Source organism: Tarenaya hassleriana, unplaced genomic scaffold, assembly GCF_000463585.1.
Source record: "Tarenaya hassleriana unplaced genomic scaffold, ASM46358v1 Cleome13, whole genome shotgun sequence".
Lineage (NCBI taxonomy): Eukaryota > Viridiplantae > Streptophyta > Magnoliopsida > Brassicales > Cleomaceae > Tarenaya > Tarenaya hassleriana.
The window spans coordinates 3,280,155-3,299,847 of record NW_010963495.1 but is presented as its reverse complement, the minus strand read 5'-3'; the positions used below and the strand labels follow the sequence as shown (position 1 = coordinate 3,299,847).

Sequence of the window (19,693 nt, the reverse complement as noted above, 5' to 3'; positions counted from 1 at the left end):
ACTACCCCTTTATGACAAGACTTGTAATAAATAATTATAATTCTTTTATCATCATGTATTCATTATATTTGTATAAAACAAACACATAATGTGAGTAATATGATCAGTTTGAAGAGTGAGACTAGATTGATGAGTATGACCATTTTGATGAGTTTTGCGAGTTTGTCCAGTTTTGAGAGTTTGCTCAGTTTGATCTATTTGATTCAATCTGTATCATATAGTTCAAATATAAATTCAAAAACAACAAAAGTTATAAATACCCAAAATGAATAACAAATTTTAAAATGATAAATTATCTATCAACGAGATTTTTGTTTATTGGATGAGATTTTTTGAGATTTCGTTTTTTTTTTATAATAAATTAATCAAGAAATAAGGATAGAGAAGAGAAGCTTGAGGAGAGAGGGATGGGAGAGCGAAGAGAGACGGAGAGAGAGGGCAATATTACAAGAATACCTTTAAATGTGCACATAGACTTCAACCCATACCCTTCAAAATTAGTGTTTTAAAAAAAAACTCTCAAATGATAAAAAGACATTGTTACCCTTAATGAAAAGGACACGTGTCAAGATGAGAACAAATAAAACAAATACCAGAGAAGTTATGAAATTATATGATTCAAAAAGACACGTGTTAGGGTTTCGAATTAAAAAAAAACAGAAAAGTCAAATATTGAACAGTTTCCTTCTTCTCTCTCTTCATTTCCGCAATTTCTCTTACGATTTCTCTGTAACTCTAACGGATAGAGTGTGATTTCTCTTTTCTTCGGCGATTTTTCTTGCGATTTCTTTTTGCAATATCTTATCACTTCAGATGGCTTCGTCTCCTTCATCGTCTTCAACTCCTATTTACGAATATATCCAGGTTTGTATTTGAACTCACCGAGAAAGAGAGATATTTTTATTAGAATTTCATGTCTGTGTGTTTGAATAAACAATATAGGAAAACAAAATCGAGTAAAATAGGTCATATTTATGTAGTTATATGGATCAGAAAAATAAAGATTTCGGTAAAAAAGTGAGAAACATTGTTTTGCACAATGTCGAGTAATATGGAACTCGAATCACGATTATAATGTTCAATTGAGTCATATTAGGTCATATTAGTAAAGTTTTATAAATCAGAAAAATTAGAGTTTCAGTTAGAAAGTGAAAAATCATGTTTTTCACAAAGTCGAGTCATATTGAAGTTGTCACGGTGTGACAAAATGGTCGTGCTAGTCACAATGGTCATACTTGAAAGATATAACGAGTTAGACTAGTCTGACCAAACTGGTAAAACTGGTCACAACCAGTCACACTCGTCAAACTGTATACGATGCTAATTTAGTCATATTAGTCACACTCGTCGCACCTGAATGGTATGACGAGTTTGACAAGTTTGACGAGTCTGTTAAATCTGATCACTACTGAAACAAAAGTGATAACAAATGTTAACTTTCTTTTTGTAGGTTTCTTTTGTATATGATTTTAACGACATTCATCATGTTTCCAAGATTACAACAAAGTGTTATCCGTTTCAAACTATTCGTTCTCTTAAAAAGGCTTTAACAAACGAAGAATGTACATATTTCAACAAAGAGTCACAATTTCGACACATTTTCCATCTTCAATGTGAAGATACATTAAAGATGGTTCAGTTGTCTGTCCTTATACATCGCGCACTAAAGCTTGAAGGAAATGTGAAAGAGTTGTGGTTTATTCTGGACAGTGTACCCGTTAGATACTCGATCACCGAACATCCTATTATCTCTGGTCTAAACTGCGAAAAGTATCCAAAAGATTAGGCTGAACGCAGAAGAAGAAGACGAAGAAGAAGGTTCCGAGGAGGAGAAGGAGAAGGAGGAGGAGTTATATGGATAAAAAAATTAGGATTTCAGTTAGAAAGTGGAAATCAATATTTTTCACAGAAGATGAATCATATGGAAGCTAAATAGTCATACTAGTCACTCTAGTCGCACTTGAATGGTGTGACCAGTTTGACTAGTCTGATAAATCTAGTTAAATGGGTCACATTCGTCAAGTGCACATACCAGTGAAATGGTTGTACGATTACACTAATCAAAGTGGTCATGAAGTTAAGTGGTTATACTAGTTACACACTCGTCGTACTTGAATAAACAGTCCATATAACAATTTTTATTAGTAACTAATATTCGCAACTCTCTGAATTTAGCACTTTATTTTGTTTTACAATACATGTTCTCCCAAAAGAAACCCCAAAATTCTAGTACACTTTTTATAACACATTAGGTTAGGGTAGATTATATTATTTTCTAATATGATTTACGAATAATAAAAACACATACCAATTACGATTAATAAAAACATGTTAAATATGTTATAATAACTCATATACACCACATTGAATATTCAAAACATTATTTAGATCGATATTTTTTTTGCACAAACCGTCTCACCGTCAGACTCGTCGCACCGTCAAACCGTCAGCACCGTCAAACCGTCAGCCTCGTCGCACCGTCAAACTAGTCAAACCGTCGCACCTTATCGAATTTCGCAAATTTAACAATTGTAAATTGTAAACATATTGATTATCACCCCGATGAACAAGTATCATAGATTGAAACTAATCCTAGATCTCCAAATTTAACATCTTTTGTTTTCTTGACAATGCATGTTCTCTTATATGAAACTTTAAAGTTCTAGTAGAGTTTGTGTAACACATTGTCTTAGGGTAAAAGATATTGTTTTTTCAGATGAATTACGATTAATAAAAACATGTTAAATATGTTATAATAACTCATATACACCACATTGAATATTCAAAACATTATTTAGCAATACTTTTTTTTTATAATATACGTTCTTTCAACTAAATCATAAAATTTTATTACAAAATATAAATTTGGAATGTATTAATACAATATCTTTATTATATCATTACAGGAATGCAAAATTTTACTCATATTCCTAGGATATTATTTTCACTACCCATTTATGACAAGACTCGTAATAAATAATTATCATTCTTTTTATCATATGTATTCATTATGTTTGCATAAAATAAACACATAATATGAGTAATATGATCAGTTTAAAGAGTAAGACCAGATTGATGAGTATGACTATTTTGATGAGCTTTGCGAGTTTGTCCAGTTTGGAGAATTTACTCGATTTGATCCGTTTGACTCATCCATATCATATAGTTCAAATATAAATTCAAAAACAACAAAAATTATAAATGTCCAAAATGAATAACATATTTTAAAATGATAAATTATCTATCAGCAAGATTTTTGTTTATTGAATGAAATTTTTTTAGATTTTGCATTTAACAGTAAATTAATCAAGAAATTATGATACAGAAGAGAAATTTGAGGAGAGACCGAAGAGAGAGAAGAGAGAGAGAAGAGGAGGGGGAGAGAGAGAGCGCAAGAAAGGAGAGAGAGGTGGAGAGAGAAGAAAGCGGGAGAGAGAGGTGGAGAGAGAAGAGAGAAATATAAAAGAAATTATTTTTATTTTATTATATTATATAAATTAATAAAGAGTATTATAGGAAAACTACATTTATAAGGTTATATTTGATGTTGTCTTTTTTCTTTTTTTTATGAAGGGTATCACTTAAAATCCAATGTATCATTTAAGGGTATTTTTGCAATTGACCCGAGAGAGAACAAGCAGGAGAGGTGAGAGAGCATGGGAGAGTCGAGAGAGAGAGAGAGAGTGAGGAAAAAGAAATAGAACAAATTATTTTTATATTAATATATTGTATGAATAATTGAACGGTATTATAAAAAATCTATATTTGTAAAGGTATATGTGGTGTTGTTTTTTTTAGAAAGAGGATATCACATGAATCAAAATGTATGATTTAAAGCTTTAAGCGTAGTTTTGCAATTGCACTTTTGAAACGGCGTCGTTTTGCAATCTTCCAAATTAATGGCGGCAACACCAACTTCCTTTTCTTTTGGGGGTGTTCATAAAAATTTAGGTTCGGGAGGAATCTATTGCTCGTTGCAGAGGGATTTACGATGGACATCAACCGAGACGAACTCGATTTGCTACTGTCACTTGAAGATCGGGTTCTCGAAACTCCCCCCGATTCTCCTTCTGCCGCTCTTGGTGATCCTTCTTCTACAAATTGCTTGCCTTTAGGGTTTTTTGTATTTCAATGGATAGTCTTTGGTGCAATCGCTTACGAATCAGATGCTTTTAATTGCATTGATGCATAAAAAATCGATGTGGGTGCCTATTTTCTCATCTTGTTCGGAGTTTGATTTTGCGAGTCAATAAGGGGTTTTGCTCTTGGTTACATCGGCATGTGATTTACGACTCTCCTCAAATGCTAATCCTTTTCTTCGTATCTTCGTCCGAGTTTAGCTGGCAGGACTTCACCTCATCATACACTTTAATCATAGTAATGGCTTGATTGTGGCTTTTTCTTCATCTTCATCTCGTATTTTTGTTTTCCCAGTTCATATGCGGTGACGTCTTTCTTACATTGATCTATCGAGGATTTTTAAAGTTTTCCCCTTTATTCCCATGAATTACATGGATTTATCTTATTTGGTTTGTTGCTCATTTTCACACGTTCTGTAGGAGGATATCTCACAGATGACGAATCTCCTAAGCGTAGGGCTCCTGTTGACTTGTCTGATTTCAAAAGTGTTGTTCAAGATTGCCTCAGTCTGGAGACTAAACCTGCCAACAAGACCGGCAAACCAAAGGGCTTGAAGAACTGCAATCTTAACGATGTTGAGAAGTTTTCTGGTCTGCGCATAAGGTGGTGGTGATCTTGTTTCTTTTAAGAGTCTTGTCTACATTTCATGATTCAACTTATTACCCGGAAATCAAAATTTCGTAGAAATATGAATACCAATACCTCTCATGAGGAGCCATCTGGGTTTCAGAGGCAAACATTGTTCTTTTTCTTTCACCATTTGTCCTTCAGGTTTCATATTCTAAGTTTATTAATATTTTCTTTTCTTTTTGATCTCTCTTAGGAACCAACTACTGAGCCCTGCGGAGATTAGTGATAGGTTTTCAGAAATTCGTTTTGTTCGATTACCAACTATAAAGTAAGTAGGCTCACTGCCCAAATATGCACACTTTTGGAGCCAAGCTCAAGAAGAAGAATTCTTAACTGCGCAGTTTCCCGTTTACTTGGTTGTTCTTGTAGGAATTTACTGGTGGGTGACAGACTCTCTGGATGTTGGGCAACAATTGGAGTGCTAACGGAGAAAGGACTCCCGAAAACCAGCTCCATAGGGCAGCCTTATTGCGTGTGGAAGCTCAGTTGCTTAAATGTAGAACCTGTCTCGTTATTCTTGTTCGGCGATGCTTATCTGAAGAATTGCAAAGAAAAGGCAGGAACGGTTTTGGGGCTGTTCAACTGTTCTGTGCGCAAGGACAACATGGTAAGCATCTCAGCAGCAATAAATGGCATGGTGGCTACGAAATTCTGTCAGATACTAAAATTCCTTTCTCCACCTGTTTGTGGCAGGGACACGGGTTCTCATTGAGTGTCAGCTCTGCTGGACAAATCGTTAAAATAGGAGCTTCTGCTGATTATGGGGTCTGCAATGGAAAGAAGAAAGATGGGATTCATTGTACATCTGTGATAAACAAGTAACTAACTTTTGCCTTGCATATAGCTTTGGTTTATGGTACAGCTATTAAAGTATTAAATTAGAACATTGCAATGTTTCAGACGCCAGGGAGCATTTTGCAAGTTTCATAAACTGGTACGTAGTGATAATACCATGAACTCGTTTGCAGGTGCAGCTGAAATGAGTTCTGCTTTCACTAAAAATGGGTTTTAATCTGTGATTTTGTACAGAATGCGTCAGACACATTTGCTACTAAGAGAACAGAACTGAAAGGAGGGTATGTCTCCAGTGCCTGGTGAATCACTAGAAAATTTGCTGAAACTTGTCCTCAAATTTGCCTGAGTCCCCTGACGTTTTCTTTTTTAAATTCAGGAACTTGAGGACGGCATTCAGAGGCATAAGGGCAGAAGGTGTTTACACGGTTGATCCCGTAGCAGACAAGAAGGGAAATCAGCCTGCACGAGTACTCACCGTGGAAGCTCTCAAAAAAGCTTTAAGGTTTGAAGGCCTCTAGTTTTTTTTGTTAGGGGGGTGATAGTCTCTGCGTAATCTTAAACAGGTTGTTTTTGTGCATTGGAACTGCCTGCAGTAGAGCAGAGAAAGTGACAACCGTCGGGCATTCACAAGGAATACGTTTCCTCAACGAAATGGCCAGTAGGACTCTTTCTTTCTTAATCCATACGCATGACTTGAGATAGTGTCTTGAGAGTTTTATGTGGCGTGAATTAACAGGAATATCAGGTTCGAATCAGCGGACAGGGAAGAAGAGGTATGTGCCTGAGCTTGTTGGTTGGTCCATTGGTCATGCAAATGTTACTTGTGACCGAGTGAGATGTCGTGGCTCTTCTCCAGGAAATCATCACCGGAGCTGAAGAGGAAGAGAGCAGAAGACGGCAGTGACTCGCCGCCGGAGAAACGTAGTGGGAAAATGATAGCCTTAGATATCTGCAGCTCCGACGAAGAAGAAGGATGAGCCTTCAACCTCAGAACACCAGTGATGGCTCTGTGTTTCTTGTAAAATTAATTTGAAACTCGTTAAATAGAGTGAGTGCAAGAAGGGCTACTACAAGTACAAGCACACAACAGTCTTTACCAATACACAAAACTCGATTATCAGACAAAGCCTAACACACACATCACATGACGAGGCAGGCGGTGGGATTCTCGTCGCTGAAGGCGGTGGTGTAACGGACCTCAGTGGAGCTGGCACGGGCTAGCTGCGACACTCCTGGGTCATCGCCCCTCCTCACGTACCCAGCTGGCGCCTTCTTGTCGTATATGCCTGGCGCGTAAGGATGGGCCACCACGTCATACGGGACGTACGGCCAGAGCTCCACCTTCTTGCCGGTGCGGTGGGCCATTCGAGCCACCACCTTGTTGGGGTCGACGTAGCCTACGACCGTCACCTTGTTGGCTTTAGGCTCCACCGTCACGGACGACACCCCCTTCATTCCCTCCACCGACCTCCTCACCTTCCTCTCGCACCCTTCGCAGTCTATCTTCACTTTGATCTCCACAGTCTATTATTAGTTGCCGACCAAAATGAAATCCGATACTAATTAGTGGGCCGTTGCACGTGATCTCCCCGTAAATCACGATGATTAGGATTTTTAAATTTCCGACAGTGGCTACTACGGATCTACACATTATGGCTGCAACCGATTCAAACGCTACTTGTCGGGGTTCCCATTCCTTGGTCTTCACTCTTAACAAAAGTTTTTTTTTTTGGTTGATAGTTAGTAGCTTTTTTTGGACCTAAATGATAAACTGGAAAGGAAACATACTATGGACAGGGAGCGTCGTCAGTCACTCGGTTCATGAATATCTTTCCATATAAACCACTCAGAGTGAGAAAATCAATTGCAGGGGTTACCTGTAACTGCTTGCGCTTCTTCATCTTGGAGCTTCCATGAGAGCAATCAAACACATCGGAAAGATGATCGAGAACGCCCATCTCTTTCTTTCCTGCAACAGCCTCTCTGATCTTCACGACACCTAATGCTCTCTCTCTCTCTCTCTCTCTCTCTCTGTTTGCTCCTTCCCAGTGGAATGAATGACAGGTCTCACCCTTCCGGTCCCATCTCTTTTATTTTGTGGCCTCCTTTCTTTTTTTTTTCTTCCTTTCCGATAGCTTTTCCTCTCTCTCTATCTCCACTTAAACCCGATTTTACTTGTTTATGTTTAAAAAAAAATAATCCTTTGTCTTCCTAAATATTTTTTGCATAAATAAATAAACAGGACAGAGATCTTGGGACAAGCGTCTTCCTTTTTCTTCTTTATTATTATTATGATGAAAAAAATACAATTGTCTGGGAAACCGAGTTAGCGGATAAATGGCTCACAAAAGTCACACCGACATAGACTATGTCGGACTGTCGATATCGATAGGATCTTGACAGATATATGGTTGGGCCTGGGAGGCCCAACTTCTACTTCTCTTGGGCTATTCCAATTTTGCATATCTCCGACTTTCTTTTTTAATTTTTTAAGCTCATTGTTAGTTTAAAACGTTTCCTATAATCTTTCTTCCACTGACGCGAATCCGATCCGATTTGTTTTTTTTTTTCTTCTAGATCTAGTAACTGCGGTCTCCCTCCAACTCTGATTAGTTCCAGGAATTGATTAGTCTCGATTTCTCTGCTCTTCATCCCGTGTACTAGTTTCTTCGATTGAGTGATCTTTTCCCCTTTCTCCGGTGAAGTCTCTGATGCTAAGGCGAAACCGAGACCAGCGAAGTTGTCTCTCTACCTTCACATTCCCAATATCGTTGGTGGGTTTTGGTGTGATTGTTGTTTTTTGTTGGTAATCGTTTTTTACCAAAAGATTTGATGTTATTGCTACATGCAAATTGCAGGGTGCATGAGAGTTCTCTCGAACTGTGTTGCCTTTTCCATGTGCTTTTCGGACAAGACGCTTTTCTCGCTGCTATGTTTCTTCAGGTGAGAGTTCTGTGATCTGATCATCTTCAAAATAGCATCTTTTGCTAGCTTAGAGGCAGTGTCTTCTCCACAATCGTATTGGTTAAGATGTTTACAGAGTTAGCACAGCCTGTCTACTTGTGGTTCTCTCCCAGGTTTACAGGTCTATTAAACACGCCTAGCTTGGCTTTCCTCTCATTGCTGTCTGCAGATGTACAGGTGCTTGTTTTCATGGTTAATATTCTCTCTTATCATGCGCTAAACGCTTCTTTAAACTTCTCAAGATTGTTGTACTTTGGTACGTAAAATTTTGTACTCTATGCTCAGGACATTTCTGTCAGGGAAGACCAGTCGTAAGGACGTCAAAGACAGCACGAGCTGGCTTTTTAAACTCTACTATGGGAGAATCGGTTGTTTTATGGGTTATTGTTGCATCTCTTGTAAGGTAATTCCAGTTGTCCTGAGCTAACTCGTCCATGTAATCGTTAGAAATGTCTTCACTCAATCTTCTTGCACTGTGCAGGTTCTTCATGTAATCCTTCTTCTCATATCAAAGAACCAAACCGAAAACCTGATGATCTCCTTTTTCTTTAGGGATTGTCCACTGATTGACCATATGTGTGACTTTCATCTCGGGCTCTAAATTGCACGTTCATTCAGGTCTTAGTTACTTCACTGATCCAGATTTCGCCACTCTCTGTTCTTCTGGCTTTGAGCTTGTTCGGTTGGGCAATCAAGCAGACGTCAATGTCATTCGGGTAGGTTAACTAGTGTCAATCCACCAGTTGTTCCAGATATAGAAGGCTGCATAGTGTATCTGAGGTTTTGCTATGGCGGGTTTCAGATGAAAACAGCTGCGGACATTTGCGGTTATTCATGGTATCGAGAAGAAGCAGAAGCCCTGATATTAACAAGCTCACTTGTCTGAACCCTGAAAGTTTTTTTGTGTGCAACGCCTACGTTGTGCTTGAGTACATATACGGCCGGGTCTCCTTTTGACCTGTCCTGGGTGTATAGATAAACCTTGCCTTTTGTTTCCTTTGACGATGGAGTTATTGGTAGTCTCTTCTTTCATCTGGTAGTGTTGGTATAATTTGGTTTGTAAGCCTGAACTGATTTACAACTTAGGCATGTCGCATTCCATCCTCTTGCAAGAATGATTGTGGCGAGAGATAGAGGCTTTACCACATGGCTCCATGGCCAAATGCCACGTCAGCGTTATCTCGTTTGGAAACGTATGGTTCAAACTCGGGGGGAACAAAACTCCAAGCACTTGTCACCCATGACCACCCAATCAACCGCATATTCACTATCCTCAAACCTCAAACACTGTCTCTCGCATCACGCAAAACTGACCGTCGGATCTTCCGACCACAGATTCCTGCTGGTGTTGCGGTGCACCCAAGCACAACGTATAACTGCCCCAAAACTGGGATTTAAAGAAGGCTCTGCTTCTGACCATTGCTTCTTGTTCTGTCAAAGTAACAAAGCCCTGCAATGGCGAAACCGATGGCCATCGAAGTGTACAACCCCAATGGCAAGTACAGAGTCATCAGCACGAAACCCATGCCGGGCACTCGCTGGATCAATCTCTTGATCGAGCAAGACTGTCGCCTCGAGGTGATTTTATTTGATGTTTCTCTTGGAGATGAAATACAGTGGTCACCCACAGTTTTCCATTCCACGCAGATATGCCATCAAAAGAAGACGATCTTGTCCGTTGAGGATATCGTGTCCCTGATCGGAAACAAGTGTGATGGTGTCATCGGACAGGTATTGAACTCTGTTGAGTTGAGTCAAGGAGGAATATTGTATTCGTTTCATAACACTAATCAAGAGACCAAAATGTAAATTTTGGTGTCTTTGCATTGTTCTCCTTTCTCAGTTAACGGAAGATTGGGGGGAGACTCTGTTTGCCGCTCTGAGCGGAGCTGGAGGGAAGGCTTTCAGTAATATGGCCGTCGGTTATAACAACGTCGACGTAGATGCTGCCAACAAGTACGGAATCGCTGTCGGTAACACTCCGGTAATAAAAATCTCACCTTTAATGGCTAAGTCGCTTCTTTGGTTTGTAAGTGGATCGGTTCGTTTATATGAATCTTGCTTTGCTGTCACAAAGGGGGTGCTGACAGAAACCACGGCCGAGCTTGCGGCTTCGCTCTCTCTGGCCGCCGCAAGAAGAATAGTGGAAGCTGATGAGTTCATGAGGGCCGGGTTATACGATGGAACGATGGATGGCTCCCCCATCTGTAAGATTACTGTCTCTGCATGGGAAATATTGTCTATTTCTCTTTTCCTTTCAGTTGTATCTCATGTGATTTTAGTTTTTATGTTCTCATTGCTTGGTTGGCAGGTTCGTGGGGAACTTGCTTAAAGGACAGACTGTTGGAGTGATTGGAGCTGGCCGTATCGGATCTGCTTATGCCAGAATGATGGTACACCTTTCATAATGCTAAGTCTTCTGTTTTCTGCCTTTGGATTTACCGTTGGAAGTATTCGGGTTTGAAATTCTGGGACTGGTCATTTGGAGTCTGGTTTTATCTTGTGCTTGAAATCAGGTCGAAGGGTTCAAAATGAATTTGATTTACTACGATCTCTACCAAGCCACTCGTCTAGAGAAGTTTGTGACCGGTAAAGTTTCTATATATACCTGTGCAGTTTTTTGAATGAATACATGTATTTTAAAAGAGAAATAGATGGAGCTGATTTCAATTTCGCATGCAGCGTACGGAGAATTCTTGAAAGCAAACGGGGAACAAGCAGTGACATGGAAACGAGCATCATCCATGGAGGAGGTCCTGCAGGAAGCTGATGTGGTATGTGAATGGCGGTGCCTCTCGTTGTTGTTTTCGTTTGATTTTGTTTGGAAGTGCTTAGTATGATTGTATGGAGCAGATAAGCCTGCACCCAGTGCTGGACAAAACCACATACCATCTTGTCAACAAGGAGAGGCTTGCCTTGATGAAAAAGGTGATTTGGTGTTTTCATCTCAAACAAAAAGTTATTTTCATTTTTCTAAGGAGTTTGGTTATGGTCCATAGGAAGCAATCCTTGTGAACTGCAGCAGAGGGCCTGTGATCGATGAAGCAGCTCTTGTTGAACACCTTAAACAAAACTCAATGTTCCGAGTTGGTCTTGACGTGTTCGAGGTAATGTATGCTTGGATAAAACTGAACCGAAATGATTAGGGGGGGTAAGTAAAAGTAGAGGTATGTGGTTACAGGAAGAGCCATTCATGAAACCAGGGCTGGCTGACATGAAGAACGCCATCGTCGTTCCTCACATTGCTTCTGCATCAAAGGTCACATTTTTTCCAACACTGACAAATGGAATGTCTCTTCCAAAAAAAGGCTAAAAAAACGGTTTTTTTGGATTGGTGTGTGTATTGGAGACAGTGGACACGCGAAGGAATGGCTACGCTGGCTGCTCTCAACGTCCTGGTAATGCCATTCAAAGTCCCATATTTGTTGTGGAATTTATACAGATGTTTGTTTAGGTAACTAAAATCGGAAAATGAAAACAGGGAGGGATAAAAGGGTATCCGATATGGGGAGATCCGAACAGAGCGGATCCCTTCTTGAACGAAAACGACGCGCCTCCTCCAGCCTGCCCCAGCATTGTTAACTCTAAAGCCTTGGGACTTTCCAGTTGCTAAGCTCTGATGAAAAAGCACGCGGGATGCTTGAGTTTTTTACTTTCCACATGTCACTTTATACAGTTTCTTTGTTTGTTTAACGTAAGATCAGATGCTCGCATGACCGGATGCTACCATATCACAAAACAAAAAGAAGAGGCCCCAAGTTTCCTTCTTGGAGTTTGCTATGAACCGGCTGCCAGAGGAGTTCGAAGTTATTTTCTGGTGGTTGGGGGTTGGAAGGATTCGGCAAACTGTGCGGAAAGGTCCATCGACTGTGGCTGGTTTATTCTTCTCCCCAGATCCTATGAAAGCAATTGAAAATTCTAAACAATGGAGCTAAGCACAGGACAGGACACATGCGTGAAGGGACAGAAACCTCGGGGAAGATCAAACCCAGCTGAGCTGACTAATTGAACAGAACCCCAAAAGTAGAAACACGTGCATTTGAGTAACGGAAGTGGAACTGGAAAGAACACACTCAGATGCTTCCTCTCTGCTTCTCCCATGACAATAACAATTAACACATCCAACCCCGTTAAATTAATTCTGCTTCTTCTTGGGAGGCGACAACTCACAATTGGCGGCGGGCTACAACTCTTGAAACTTTTGTGCGTGTGTTTTCCCCTTTTGAATATGAAATCTCCAACCCTTCGTCTGCTAAACGCCGACCAAGACAGCCTCACCGTCGAACTTGTCAACCTTGGTCCGGCACAAGTCAAGATTCTTGTTCAATCTCCGACCCTTCATCTCCAGCTGTCCGAGCCGCGCCGCAGTAGCCGTCACCTTTTCCCGGCATCTCCCTCCACCCAGCCGTCAGATCCCTGTCGCATGCCTCTTTCTCCGTCTTCGCCGTCTCGTGCTGCCCGAAGCACTCCACCGCCTCCGTCAGCTCCTCCACGGAGATCTTGAGCCAAGAGACGTCGATTCTGACGGACTCCATGTCCTTCACCACCGCTGCGATCTCCGACACGCGCGTTGTGGTTAGCTCCCCCAACGACGTCGTTTTCAGCTCCAGCACAGTCGCGGCCAGCGACTCCAGGTAGTAAGACCTAGTGCAGGTCGATTGGAGCTTGGAGGCCGCGGCGATGTCACCGTACTTGTCAAGGATCGAGCGGAGCGTGGCGGACACGCTCGATCTCACTCTGTAATTTGCGACGGAGACGTAGGACTCGGAGATCACGGACTGGATGTCTTCCTTGGGGGGATCATAGTTCTTGAGACCGCGCATTTTGGCGATTTCGTAGAGAGAGAAGCTCTGGGAGTCGTCCGGAAGCTCCGGTGGCTCGAACTGCTTGTCGCGGACGTCGTAGGTTTCCAGGGCGATATGAGACTGGTAGTGAACCGGCTGCAAATGTTACATTATCAGGCACTCATGGTCATGGTTTTCCAAGAAAGTGTTGGTTGATGTGTGCATACCGTGCTGCTTGCAGAGTTTAGGGCAGAAGAGATTTCCGGATAAAGGTAAGCGGATTGGTCGTCGTCGCTGGAGGAGAAGTAGGGATGAACTGGACTGGGAGGCGCACTGTTGCGCGGCATTACATTGGCCTCCACTTCAACGTTTTCCTTACCACGCCGATCAGGCTGCGTAAGAAGAGGATCAATTATTATGACAGCAGGTAGGGGATGAACATATATAAGATGGATTGAAAAGTGTACCGAGTAGTAGCCATAGACGGGAGGTATGTGATGAGAGTTGGGGAGGCGTTCGGAGGCCGGTGGCTTGCGGCTGGCGGCCGGGAATGCGTACTCTGATTCAGCCCTTTTGTCGGATAAATAGTAGGGAGGAGGAGACCTACTTCCACCCAACCCATGTGAAGGGCTCTTGCTGGCACTCTTCTTCCCGAATAGTCCTGCCATTTGCCAACATGATACAGTTAGATTCATCGTACCCTCTCTGCACAAAGTTCCAACCATGTTTTGTACCTCTTGTCTTTCCCTTGCTTGATCCGAAGAAATCCATTTCGAGTGTACTGTGAAAACAAAAGGGATTATTATTTCAATGTTAGTTTTGGAGGGAGCCGGCAAAGATGAGATGAGACGAGAGGATACGTTCTCGCCTCTCCTTTCATATATACATGTATTTTGCGCGTTGATATGTATATAAAATGCACACTGCGGGGCAGAATACGTCTCTGACCAATAATAAATTATTATTGAGATTTCAATATGGTTAGGTCCAAAATCAAAGGGTAGTGGCAACAAAATTGACTTGGTCACGGTCAGTGGCGGCTACCCTTCTTTGTTAAACATGATATATGGATTGATTTTCGAGCAAATAATAGAAAAGATATTTTTTATTAATTATTGTGGAATGGGCTTTCAATTGGGCCAGTGAGTAGGCAAGATGTTTATCAATGGGCTGAGCTCCAACATCTCTCTTCGACGAGTACCCCCGTCTCCCCGGGGAAGATGATCGTCTCCGTCGGGGATTATTACTCAAATAGCCCAGATATGTCACAAGAATTTCTTCTGTACACAACCAAAAAATGCTTGAAAAAACATTACAGTTTGTACCCTACTTTTTATGACAAAAGACCTAAATACCCATTTAATGAAACGATTCGTTTTGATTGAAAAAGAAATGAAACGTGTTTTCGCTTGAAAATCTGATATTAAAAACGTGTGAATATTAAATATTCAGACAAATTAAATGTGCTTCTCTCTCATCTCTCTCCCTGTGATCATCCCGATCGTGCGCATTTCTGTCCGCCATTGAAGCTCTGTCGGAGCTTTAAATCAAGCTTATGATCAGTTTTTTTTTGTGCTTTCGAAACTAATCTCCTATACAGGTATAATGGGAATAAAACCCAAACATTTTAGTTTATTATTGTGCCTTAAATTCTGTTCTAGGGTTTCATTTAAATGTCTGAAATTTTTGGGTTGTTGATGAGAATGACAAATTTCGGTTCATTTGACAGGATTATGGATGGTTTTGAAGATTGTTATACATGTATTTGTATTCGGTATGGTGGTTTTTGGGGAAAAAATGATGATGGATTGTTTGAATGGAAGGGAAGTGATGATTGTTCGAAGACAATATGCATTTTTAACAAAGCAAGCGAAGTAACACACGAGGAACTTGTCGGAACTGTCTGTGCCCAGCTAACCGTTGATTTAGGAAAGACGAAACTGAGTTTTGTTCCAATTGTAATGGATGGAAACCGTCCGGAATATATAGTCGATGACATGGGAGTGAAATCTTTCCTATTTAGCAAAATTAATGGACGGCGAGGATGGTTATACGTAGAGCGAAAGGATGATGATGGAGTTGAGCTAGAAACGTGTGTTTGTGAAGTTGAGTTAGCGGTTGATGTAAATGGAGAAAAAGGAAAAGAGATTGTTGATGGTAATGGTTTAGTTGTGGATTTTGTGGTAGGAGAACAAGATGAGGAAGAAAGAGAACACAATGATGTGGAAATGGGTGTTGATTATGATGTGGTTGAGCAAGAGACTTTGCATGATCGTATACGACACGAGAATGAAGTGGTTGTTACGACCGACAATGCTAGAGTTGAAAACACGACAGAGGTAGCTACTGAAGTTGCAACGGAGTTAGGGAATGCAGTTACAATACAGTTAGGTACTGAAGTTGCAATAGAGTTAGGTACTGCAGTTTGCAGATGATGGTGGAAGACGTGTAAGTGGAACCGAATGTTTCTCGTTTGAAGACAGAATGGGTTTTACGGTAGGAAAGGAATTTGACAGTAAGAAAGAGCTAAAGATGAAGGTAATGAAAGCTTCACATGATGCATGTTTTGAATATTATGTATACAAGTCCGAATCACAGATATGGGAAGCAAGATATCGATTCCGAAGACAAGGTTGTATGTGGAAAGTTCGAGCAGTGGTTAAAAAGAAAACTGAGTGTTTTAGAGTGATGAAGCACGTGAATGTCCATACATGTACACCGTTGTTACAACCACAAGAGAGAGAAGGGAAAACAACATGGAGAGGAAGAAGACAAGCTCAAAATGCTGTTTGGGGGAATCCGGTGGAAAACTATAATAGGCTTCCGAGTTATTTCCATATGTTGAAGGAAAAAAACGAGGGTACGATAACAGAGATACAATTTGAAGAAGATGGACAAACTTTTAAGTATGCATTTCTTGCTTTGGGTGCTTGCATCAAAGAGTGATGTGCAATGCGTAAAGTGATTGCCATAGACGCAACATCTCTAAAAACGTCATATAAAGGCTTCTTGATTGTCGCAACAGCTCAAGACGGTAACCGACATTTATATCCACTAGCTTGGGGCATAGTTGATACAGAAAATGATGCTTCTTGGAATTGGTTTATGAGGAAATTGGCAGGAGTGATTCCTGATAGCGATGATATGGTTTTGATTTCGGATCGACATCAAAGCATCGCAAATGCTATTCGTGATGTGTATAGGAGAGCTAAACATGCATTTTGTGCATATTACATTTCACAAAATATCAAGACGTTAGTCAACAAAGGAGTACAGGGGAAAAAAAACAAAAACGGAGAAAGTGTTGCTGGGATGTTCTACAAGTGTGCAGAGTGTTATACCGAGAAAGAGTTTTTAGAACTGTGGGAAGATTTCTGCGAAAGGTTAGACTACATAAATACTGATTTGCGACTATAGTACAACTGTTTCATAGGTTGAGTGAGTTTATGAAATTTTCTTTGTACATGTTTCCGAAGGTTGCTGAATATTTGAACAGGAGTGTTGAACCTGTTAAATGGGCAAGGTGTTACTTCCCTGGTGAAAGATATAACCTATTGACAACCAATGGCGCGGAATCGATTAATTCCGTGTTGAAGAAGGCGAGGACATTACCTTTGCTTGGTTTGCTTGATGTGATAGTGGACAAAACAATTGAATGGTGGTGTAAACACAGGGCCTGTGCATTTTCAAGTACACAGGAATTGACGCCTGAAGTTCATAAGGAGTTACATAGGTGGTATAGAACGTCCAAAGCGTTTAGTATACGAGAGATAAACCGCAATTGGAAAGAATACGAAGTGACGGAGGACAATGGGAAAACGTATTTCGTTGATCTTGGAAAGAAGTGTTGCGATTGCAAAGTGTGGGATGTTGATAAATATCCTTGTTCTCATGCGATAAAAGCTTTGCATGAGCACGGTGACAAAGAAAAGTTACTTGAGTATTGTTCATCGTACTATACGAGGGCCACATGGGAATTGGCATATGTTGATAGTGTGTACCCAGTTTCTGATATTTCTCATTGGGAAATTCCTGATCATATAGCGGAGTTGAAAGTCGATCCTCCTGCTATAAGAGACCGACGTGTTGGACGCCCGATGACGAATCGTATAAAGAGTGCGGGGGAAAAACGAATAAAGAAGAGAAAATCGAGATTGAAGGTAGGTGATTCGGAGGAGGAGAATGAAGCACATTCAAAGAGGATGAAGACTAAAGCCTACGAAGTCCGGGTGCAGTTACGGGATGAAATGTAAACCATGTTTATATATTTCATCTTTTAACTGGACGACTTTTTTGGAACTATTTTGTCGCTACTATATTGCCACTTTTTGTAATATGTATGTTTGGCAAGAGGGAAAAGTCAATGGAAAACTCTTTAAAAACCGTGAAAATCTGTCTTCGGGGGGCCACAAAAAAAGTCAAAAAGTAGACAATGTGGTCGTTAGATTTTGTCCTATTATAAACCAAAACCAGATAATTGCGACTTGTTTGTAACTCTGTTGCGATTGTTACATACTTTTTGAAAGTGGGTAAAATTGCATAAATTATTACGAATTTCGTTAATGTAGTGATAATTACATCCATGTAGTGATAATTACATCCTAATTAAGGATAAAACATGACATTATGGGGTCACATGACATTATGGGGTCATATTTTATGACAATTTGAAAATTTCATTACTTTCTCTCCAAAGTAAGAGTTACACATTCATATCTACATAGGTTTGCTTTCATATTATATTTGTACAAAATTTCAAAAGTTCTTAAAATATTAAATGGGTGCAATTTAATGATGTTTTTACACGTACTTTTATATTTCTCATTCATCCCTCGACGAATTTTAGACAAATAAACTATTTTTTCAAACTTACGACCAACTGAAGTCGTAACAACGTGGTAATAGAGTCATATATTAGTAGTAAATTGGATGCAACTAAGTCTTAAATAAAAGGTTTTTCGAATGTTTAAAAATTTCATGGGTCCACTTTGTCAGAATTGTGTTACTCGATGTTTTTTCCATCTGTGGGGTCCACTGTGCTGAAATGTTGACTTTTTTCTGAGGTGGGGACCACATCGCAGAAAGTTTTCTGATCTGATGAATTTTTTTTGTCTATGGTTTATACGATTATAAAATTTACATAATATTTTTTGACATTACTTGTTTGTTGCGACTTCTATAGCCCTAACTTACGACTTCTTGCATATTGTTTTTAACAAGGGTTTACTTAGTTTTTTACAAATCCAAACCTATCACAATTCACAAGCAATAAATCTGTTGTGTACAAACAACCATAATCCACAAACTACTCAATTTTTTTTTGTGTATGGTTTATACGATTATAAAATTTACATAATATTTTTTGACATTACTTGTTTGTTGCGACTTCTATAGCCCTAACTTACGACTTCTTGCAGATTGTTTTTAACAAGGGTTTACTTAGTTTTTTATAAATCCAAACCTGTCACAATTCACAGGCAATAAATTTGTTGTGTACAAACAACCATAATCCACAAAATACTCACAAACATAAAAGACCATAATCCACAAGTATAACACAAACATACAAACCACAAACTGAGTTCAAAAGTCTACGAAACAGAGTTCAAGAGTCTAGGTACCAAGGACATAATCGCAGAAAACTGAGTTCATAAAATTGATAGACTTCATTGTATCCGCCCATGGATACGTCTTAATCCAAATCTACCACGACATCTACCTCTATCTATTCTTCCCCTTCCTCGCGATCTAATGATTCCACCCTTCGAATTGATAGACTTCATTGTATCCGCCCATGGACTCGTTGTTTTGGATGATGTTTTTCTGACTCGTAATAACCTGTCAGTTGGTTTGTTCGGCCTCACAATCTCTGCACCTTCTTCCTCGGCCTCCCCTCCATCATCATCTGTTTCAGTCTCTTCTCCCACTCTCTCAGCCTCTAAACCCTCTTCTGCTGCAGCCTCTTCTCCCAGTCTCTCAGCCTCTAAACCCTCTTCTGTTGCAACATCTTTCTCCCCTTCAGCAACAGCCTCTTCTCCCATTTCCTCGACCTCTTCTGTTGCAGCCTCTTGGTGAGTCGCACTGGATCGCCGTCAAGAACATCCTGAAGTACTTGAGAAGGACTAAGGATGTGTTCTTGGTATACGGTGGGTCGGAAGGCGAGCTTGCTGTAAGAGATTACATCGATGCTAGTTTTCAGTCAGACCCGGATGACTATAGATCGCAGTCTGGCTATGTTTTCTGCCAAATGCGAGACTTGAGAAGTTAAATCTTGACGATCGCCTTGATCAGCTTCTTCTTCTTCTTCTTCTTCTTCTTCTTCTTCTTCTTCTTCTTCTTCTTCTTCTTCTTCTTCTTCTTCTTCTTCTTCTTCTTCTTTT

At 40.2% G+C, this 19,693-nt stretch overlaps 5 protein-coding genes and 1 pseudogene across 6 annotated transcripts; 4 read left to right on the top strand and 2 right to left on the bottom strand.

The window, feature by feature from the left end:
* The first annotated feature begins 3,921 nt into the window (after positions 1–3,921).
* On the top strand, positions 3,922–6,701 carry LOC104807811 (protein MCM10 homolog). Of its 2 annotated transcripts, none has more exons than XM_010533235.1 (11): positions 3,922–4,082; positions 4,560–4,743; positions 4,964–5,038; positions 5,140–5,377; positions 5,464–5,588; positions 5,671–5,704; positions 5,800–5,846; positions 5,942–6,067; positions 6,162–6,223; positions 6,302–6,338; positions 6,422–6,701. In XM_010533235.1, exons 1-11 carry the CDS (start codon positions 3,992–3,994, stop codon positions 6,540–6,542), a joined length of 1,140 nt encoding a protein of 379 aa, XP_010531537.1. In that variant the 5' UTR covers positions 3,922–3,991; the 3' UTR covers positions 6,543–6,701. The 2 variants fall into 2 exon arrangements, with proteins under 2 accessions (XP_010531537.1, XP_010531536.1); XM_010533234.1 differs by having other exon boundaries at positions 6,159–6,223.
* Positions 6,590–7,698, bottom strand: LOC104807812 (heavy metal-associated isoprenylated plant protein 26). Its single transcript, XM_010533236.2, has 2 exons — positions 7,443–7,698; positions 6,590–7,089 (listed from the first exon to the last, which is right to left on the bottom strand). Exons 1-2 carry the CDS (start codon positions 7,521–7,523, stop codon positions 6,706–6,708), a joined length of 465 nt encoding a protein of 154 aa, XP_010531538.1. The 5' UTR covers positions 7,524–7,698; the 3' UTR covers positions 6,590–6,705.
* A 377-nt stretch (positions 7,699–8,075) lies between these two features.
* LOC104807810 (probable CDP-diacylglycerol--inositol 3-phosphatidyltransferase 2) lies at positions 8,076–9,628 on the top strand. The gene is made up of 6 exons (XM_010533233.1): positions 8,076–8,339; positions 8,424–8,508; positions 8,699–8,706; positions 8,815–8,927; positions 9,148–9,245; positions 9,332–9,628. Exons 2-6 carry the CDS (start codon positions 8,497–8,499, stop codon positions 9,413–9,415), a joined length of 315 nt encoding a protein of 104 aa, XP_010531535.1. The 5' UTR covers positions 8,076–8,339; positions 8,424–8,496; the 3' UTR covers positions 9,416–9,628.
* A 166-nt stretch (positions 9,629–9,794) lies between these two features.
* LOC104807808 (glycerate dehydrogenase HPR, peroxisomal-like) lies at positions 9,795–12,245 on the top strand. The gene is given in 13 exon segments (XM_010533231.1): positions 9,795–10,107; positions 10,177–10,260; positions 10,373–10,513; positions 10,607–10,714; positions 10,717–10,736; positions 10,841–10,922; positions 11,046–11,118; positions 11,212–11,303; positions 11,383–11,457; positions 11,529–11,636; positions 11,711–11,788; positions 11,883–11,927; positions 12,011–12,245. Coding segments are annotated over 13 exon segments (1,161 nt in total). The 5' UTR covers positions 9,795–9,984; the 3' UTR covers positions 12,143–12,245.
* Positions 12,246–12,533: 288 nt separating this feature from the next.
* LOC104807809 lies at positions 12,534–15,757 on the bottom strand (annotated as a pseudogene).
* Positions 15,758–16,265: 508 nt separating this feature from the next.
* LOC104807875 lies at positions 16,266–17,566 on the top strand. The gene is made up of 2 exons (XM_010533303.1): positions 16,266–16,696; positions 16,810–17,566. Exons 1-2 carry the CDS (start codon positions 16,266–16,268, stop codon positions 17,564–17,566), a joined length of 1,188 nt encoding a protein of 395 aa, XP_010531605.1.
* Positions 17,567–19,693: the final 2,127 nt, after the last annotated feature.

What these genes read in the sequence shown, in the direction of transcription:
- LOC104807811 (XM_010533234.1), top strand. Translation starts at nt 3,992, where the DNA reads ATGGACATCAACCGAGACGAACTCGATTTGCTACTGTCACTTGAAGAT. An exon ending in TTTTCTGGTCTGCGCATAAG is followed by an intron (nt 4,744 to 4,963) that starts GTGGTGGTGATC and finishes GATCTCTCTTAG; the next exon opens with GAACCAACTACTGAGCCCTG. An exon ending in TTTCCTCAACGAAATGGCCA is followed by an intron (nt 6,224 to 6,301) that starts GTAGGACTCTTT and finishes GTGAATTAACAG; the next exon opens with GAATATCAGGTTCGAATCAG.
- LOC104807812 (XM_010533236.2), bottom strand. Translation starts at nt 7,523, where the DNA reads ATGGGCGTTCTCGATCATCTTTCCGATGTGTTTGATTGCTCTCATGGA. An exon ending in AGAAGCGCAAGCAGTTACAG is followed by an intron (nt 7,090 to 7,442) that starts GTAACCCCTGCA and finishes AACTAATAATAG; the next exon opens with ACTGTGGAGATCAAAGTGAA.
- LOC104807810 (XM_010533233.1), top strand. An exon ending in GGGTTATTGTTGCATCTCTT is followed by an intron (nt 8,928 to 9,147) that starts GTAAGGTAATTC and finishes ACGTTCATTCAG; the next exon opens with GTCTTAGTTACTTCACTGAT. An exon ending in CAGACGTCAATGTCATTCGG is followed by an intron (nt 9,246 to 9,331) that starts GTAGGTTAACTA and finishes GGCGGGTTTCAG; the next exon opens with ATGAAAACAGCTGCGGACAT.
- LOC104807875 (XM_010533303.1), top strand. Translation starts at nt 16,266, where the DNA reads ATGCGTAAAGTGATTGCCATAGACGCAACATCTCTAAAAACGTCATAT. An exon ending in TGGGAAGATTTCTGCGAAAG is followed by an intron (nt 16,697 to 16,809) that starts GTTAGACTACAT and finishes ATATTTGAACAG; the next exon opens with GAGTGTTGAACCTGTTAAAT.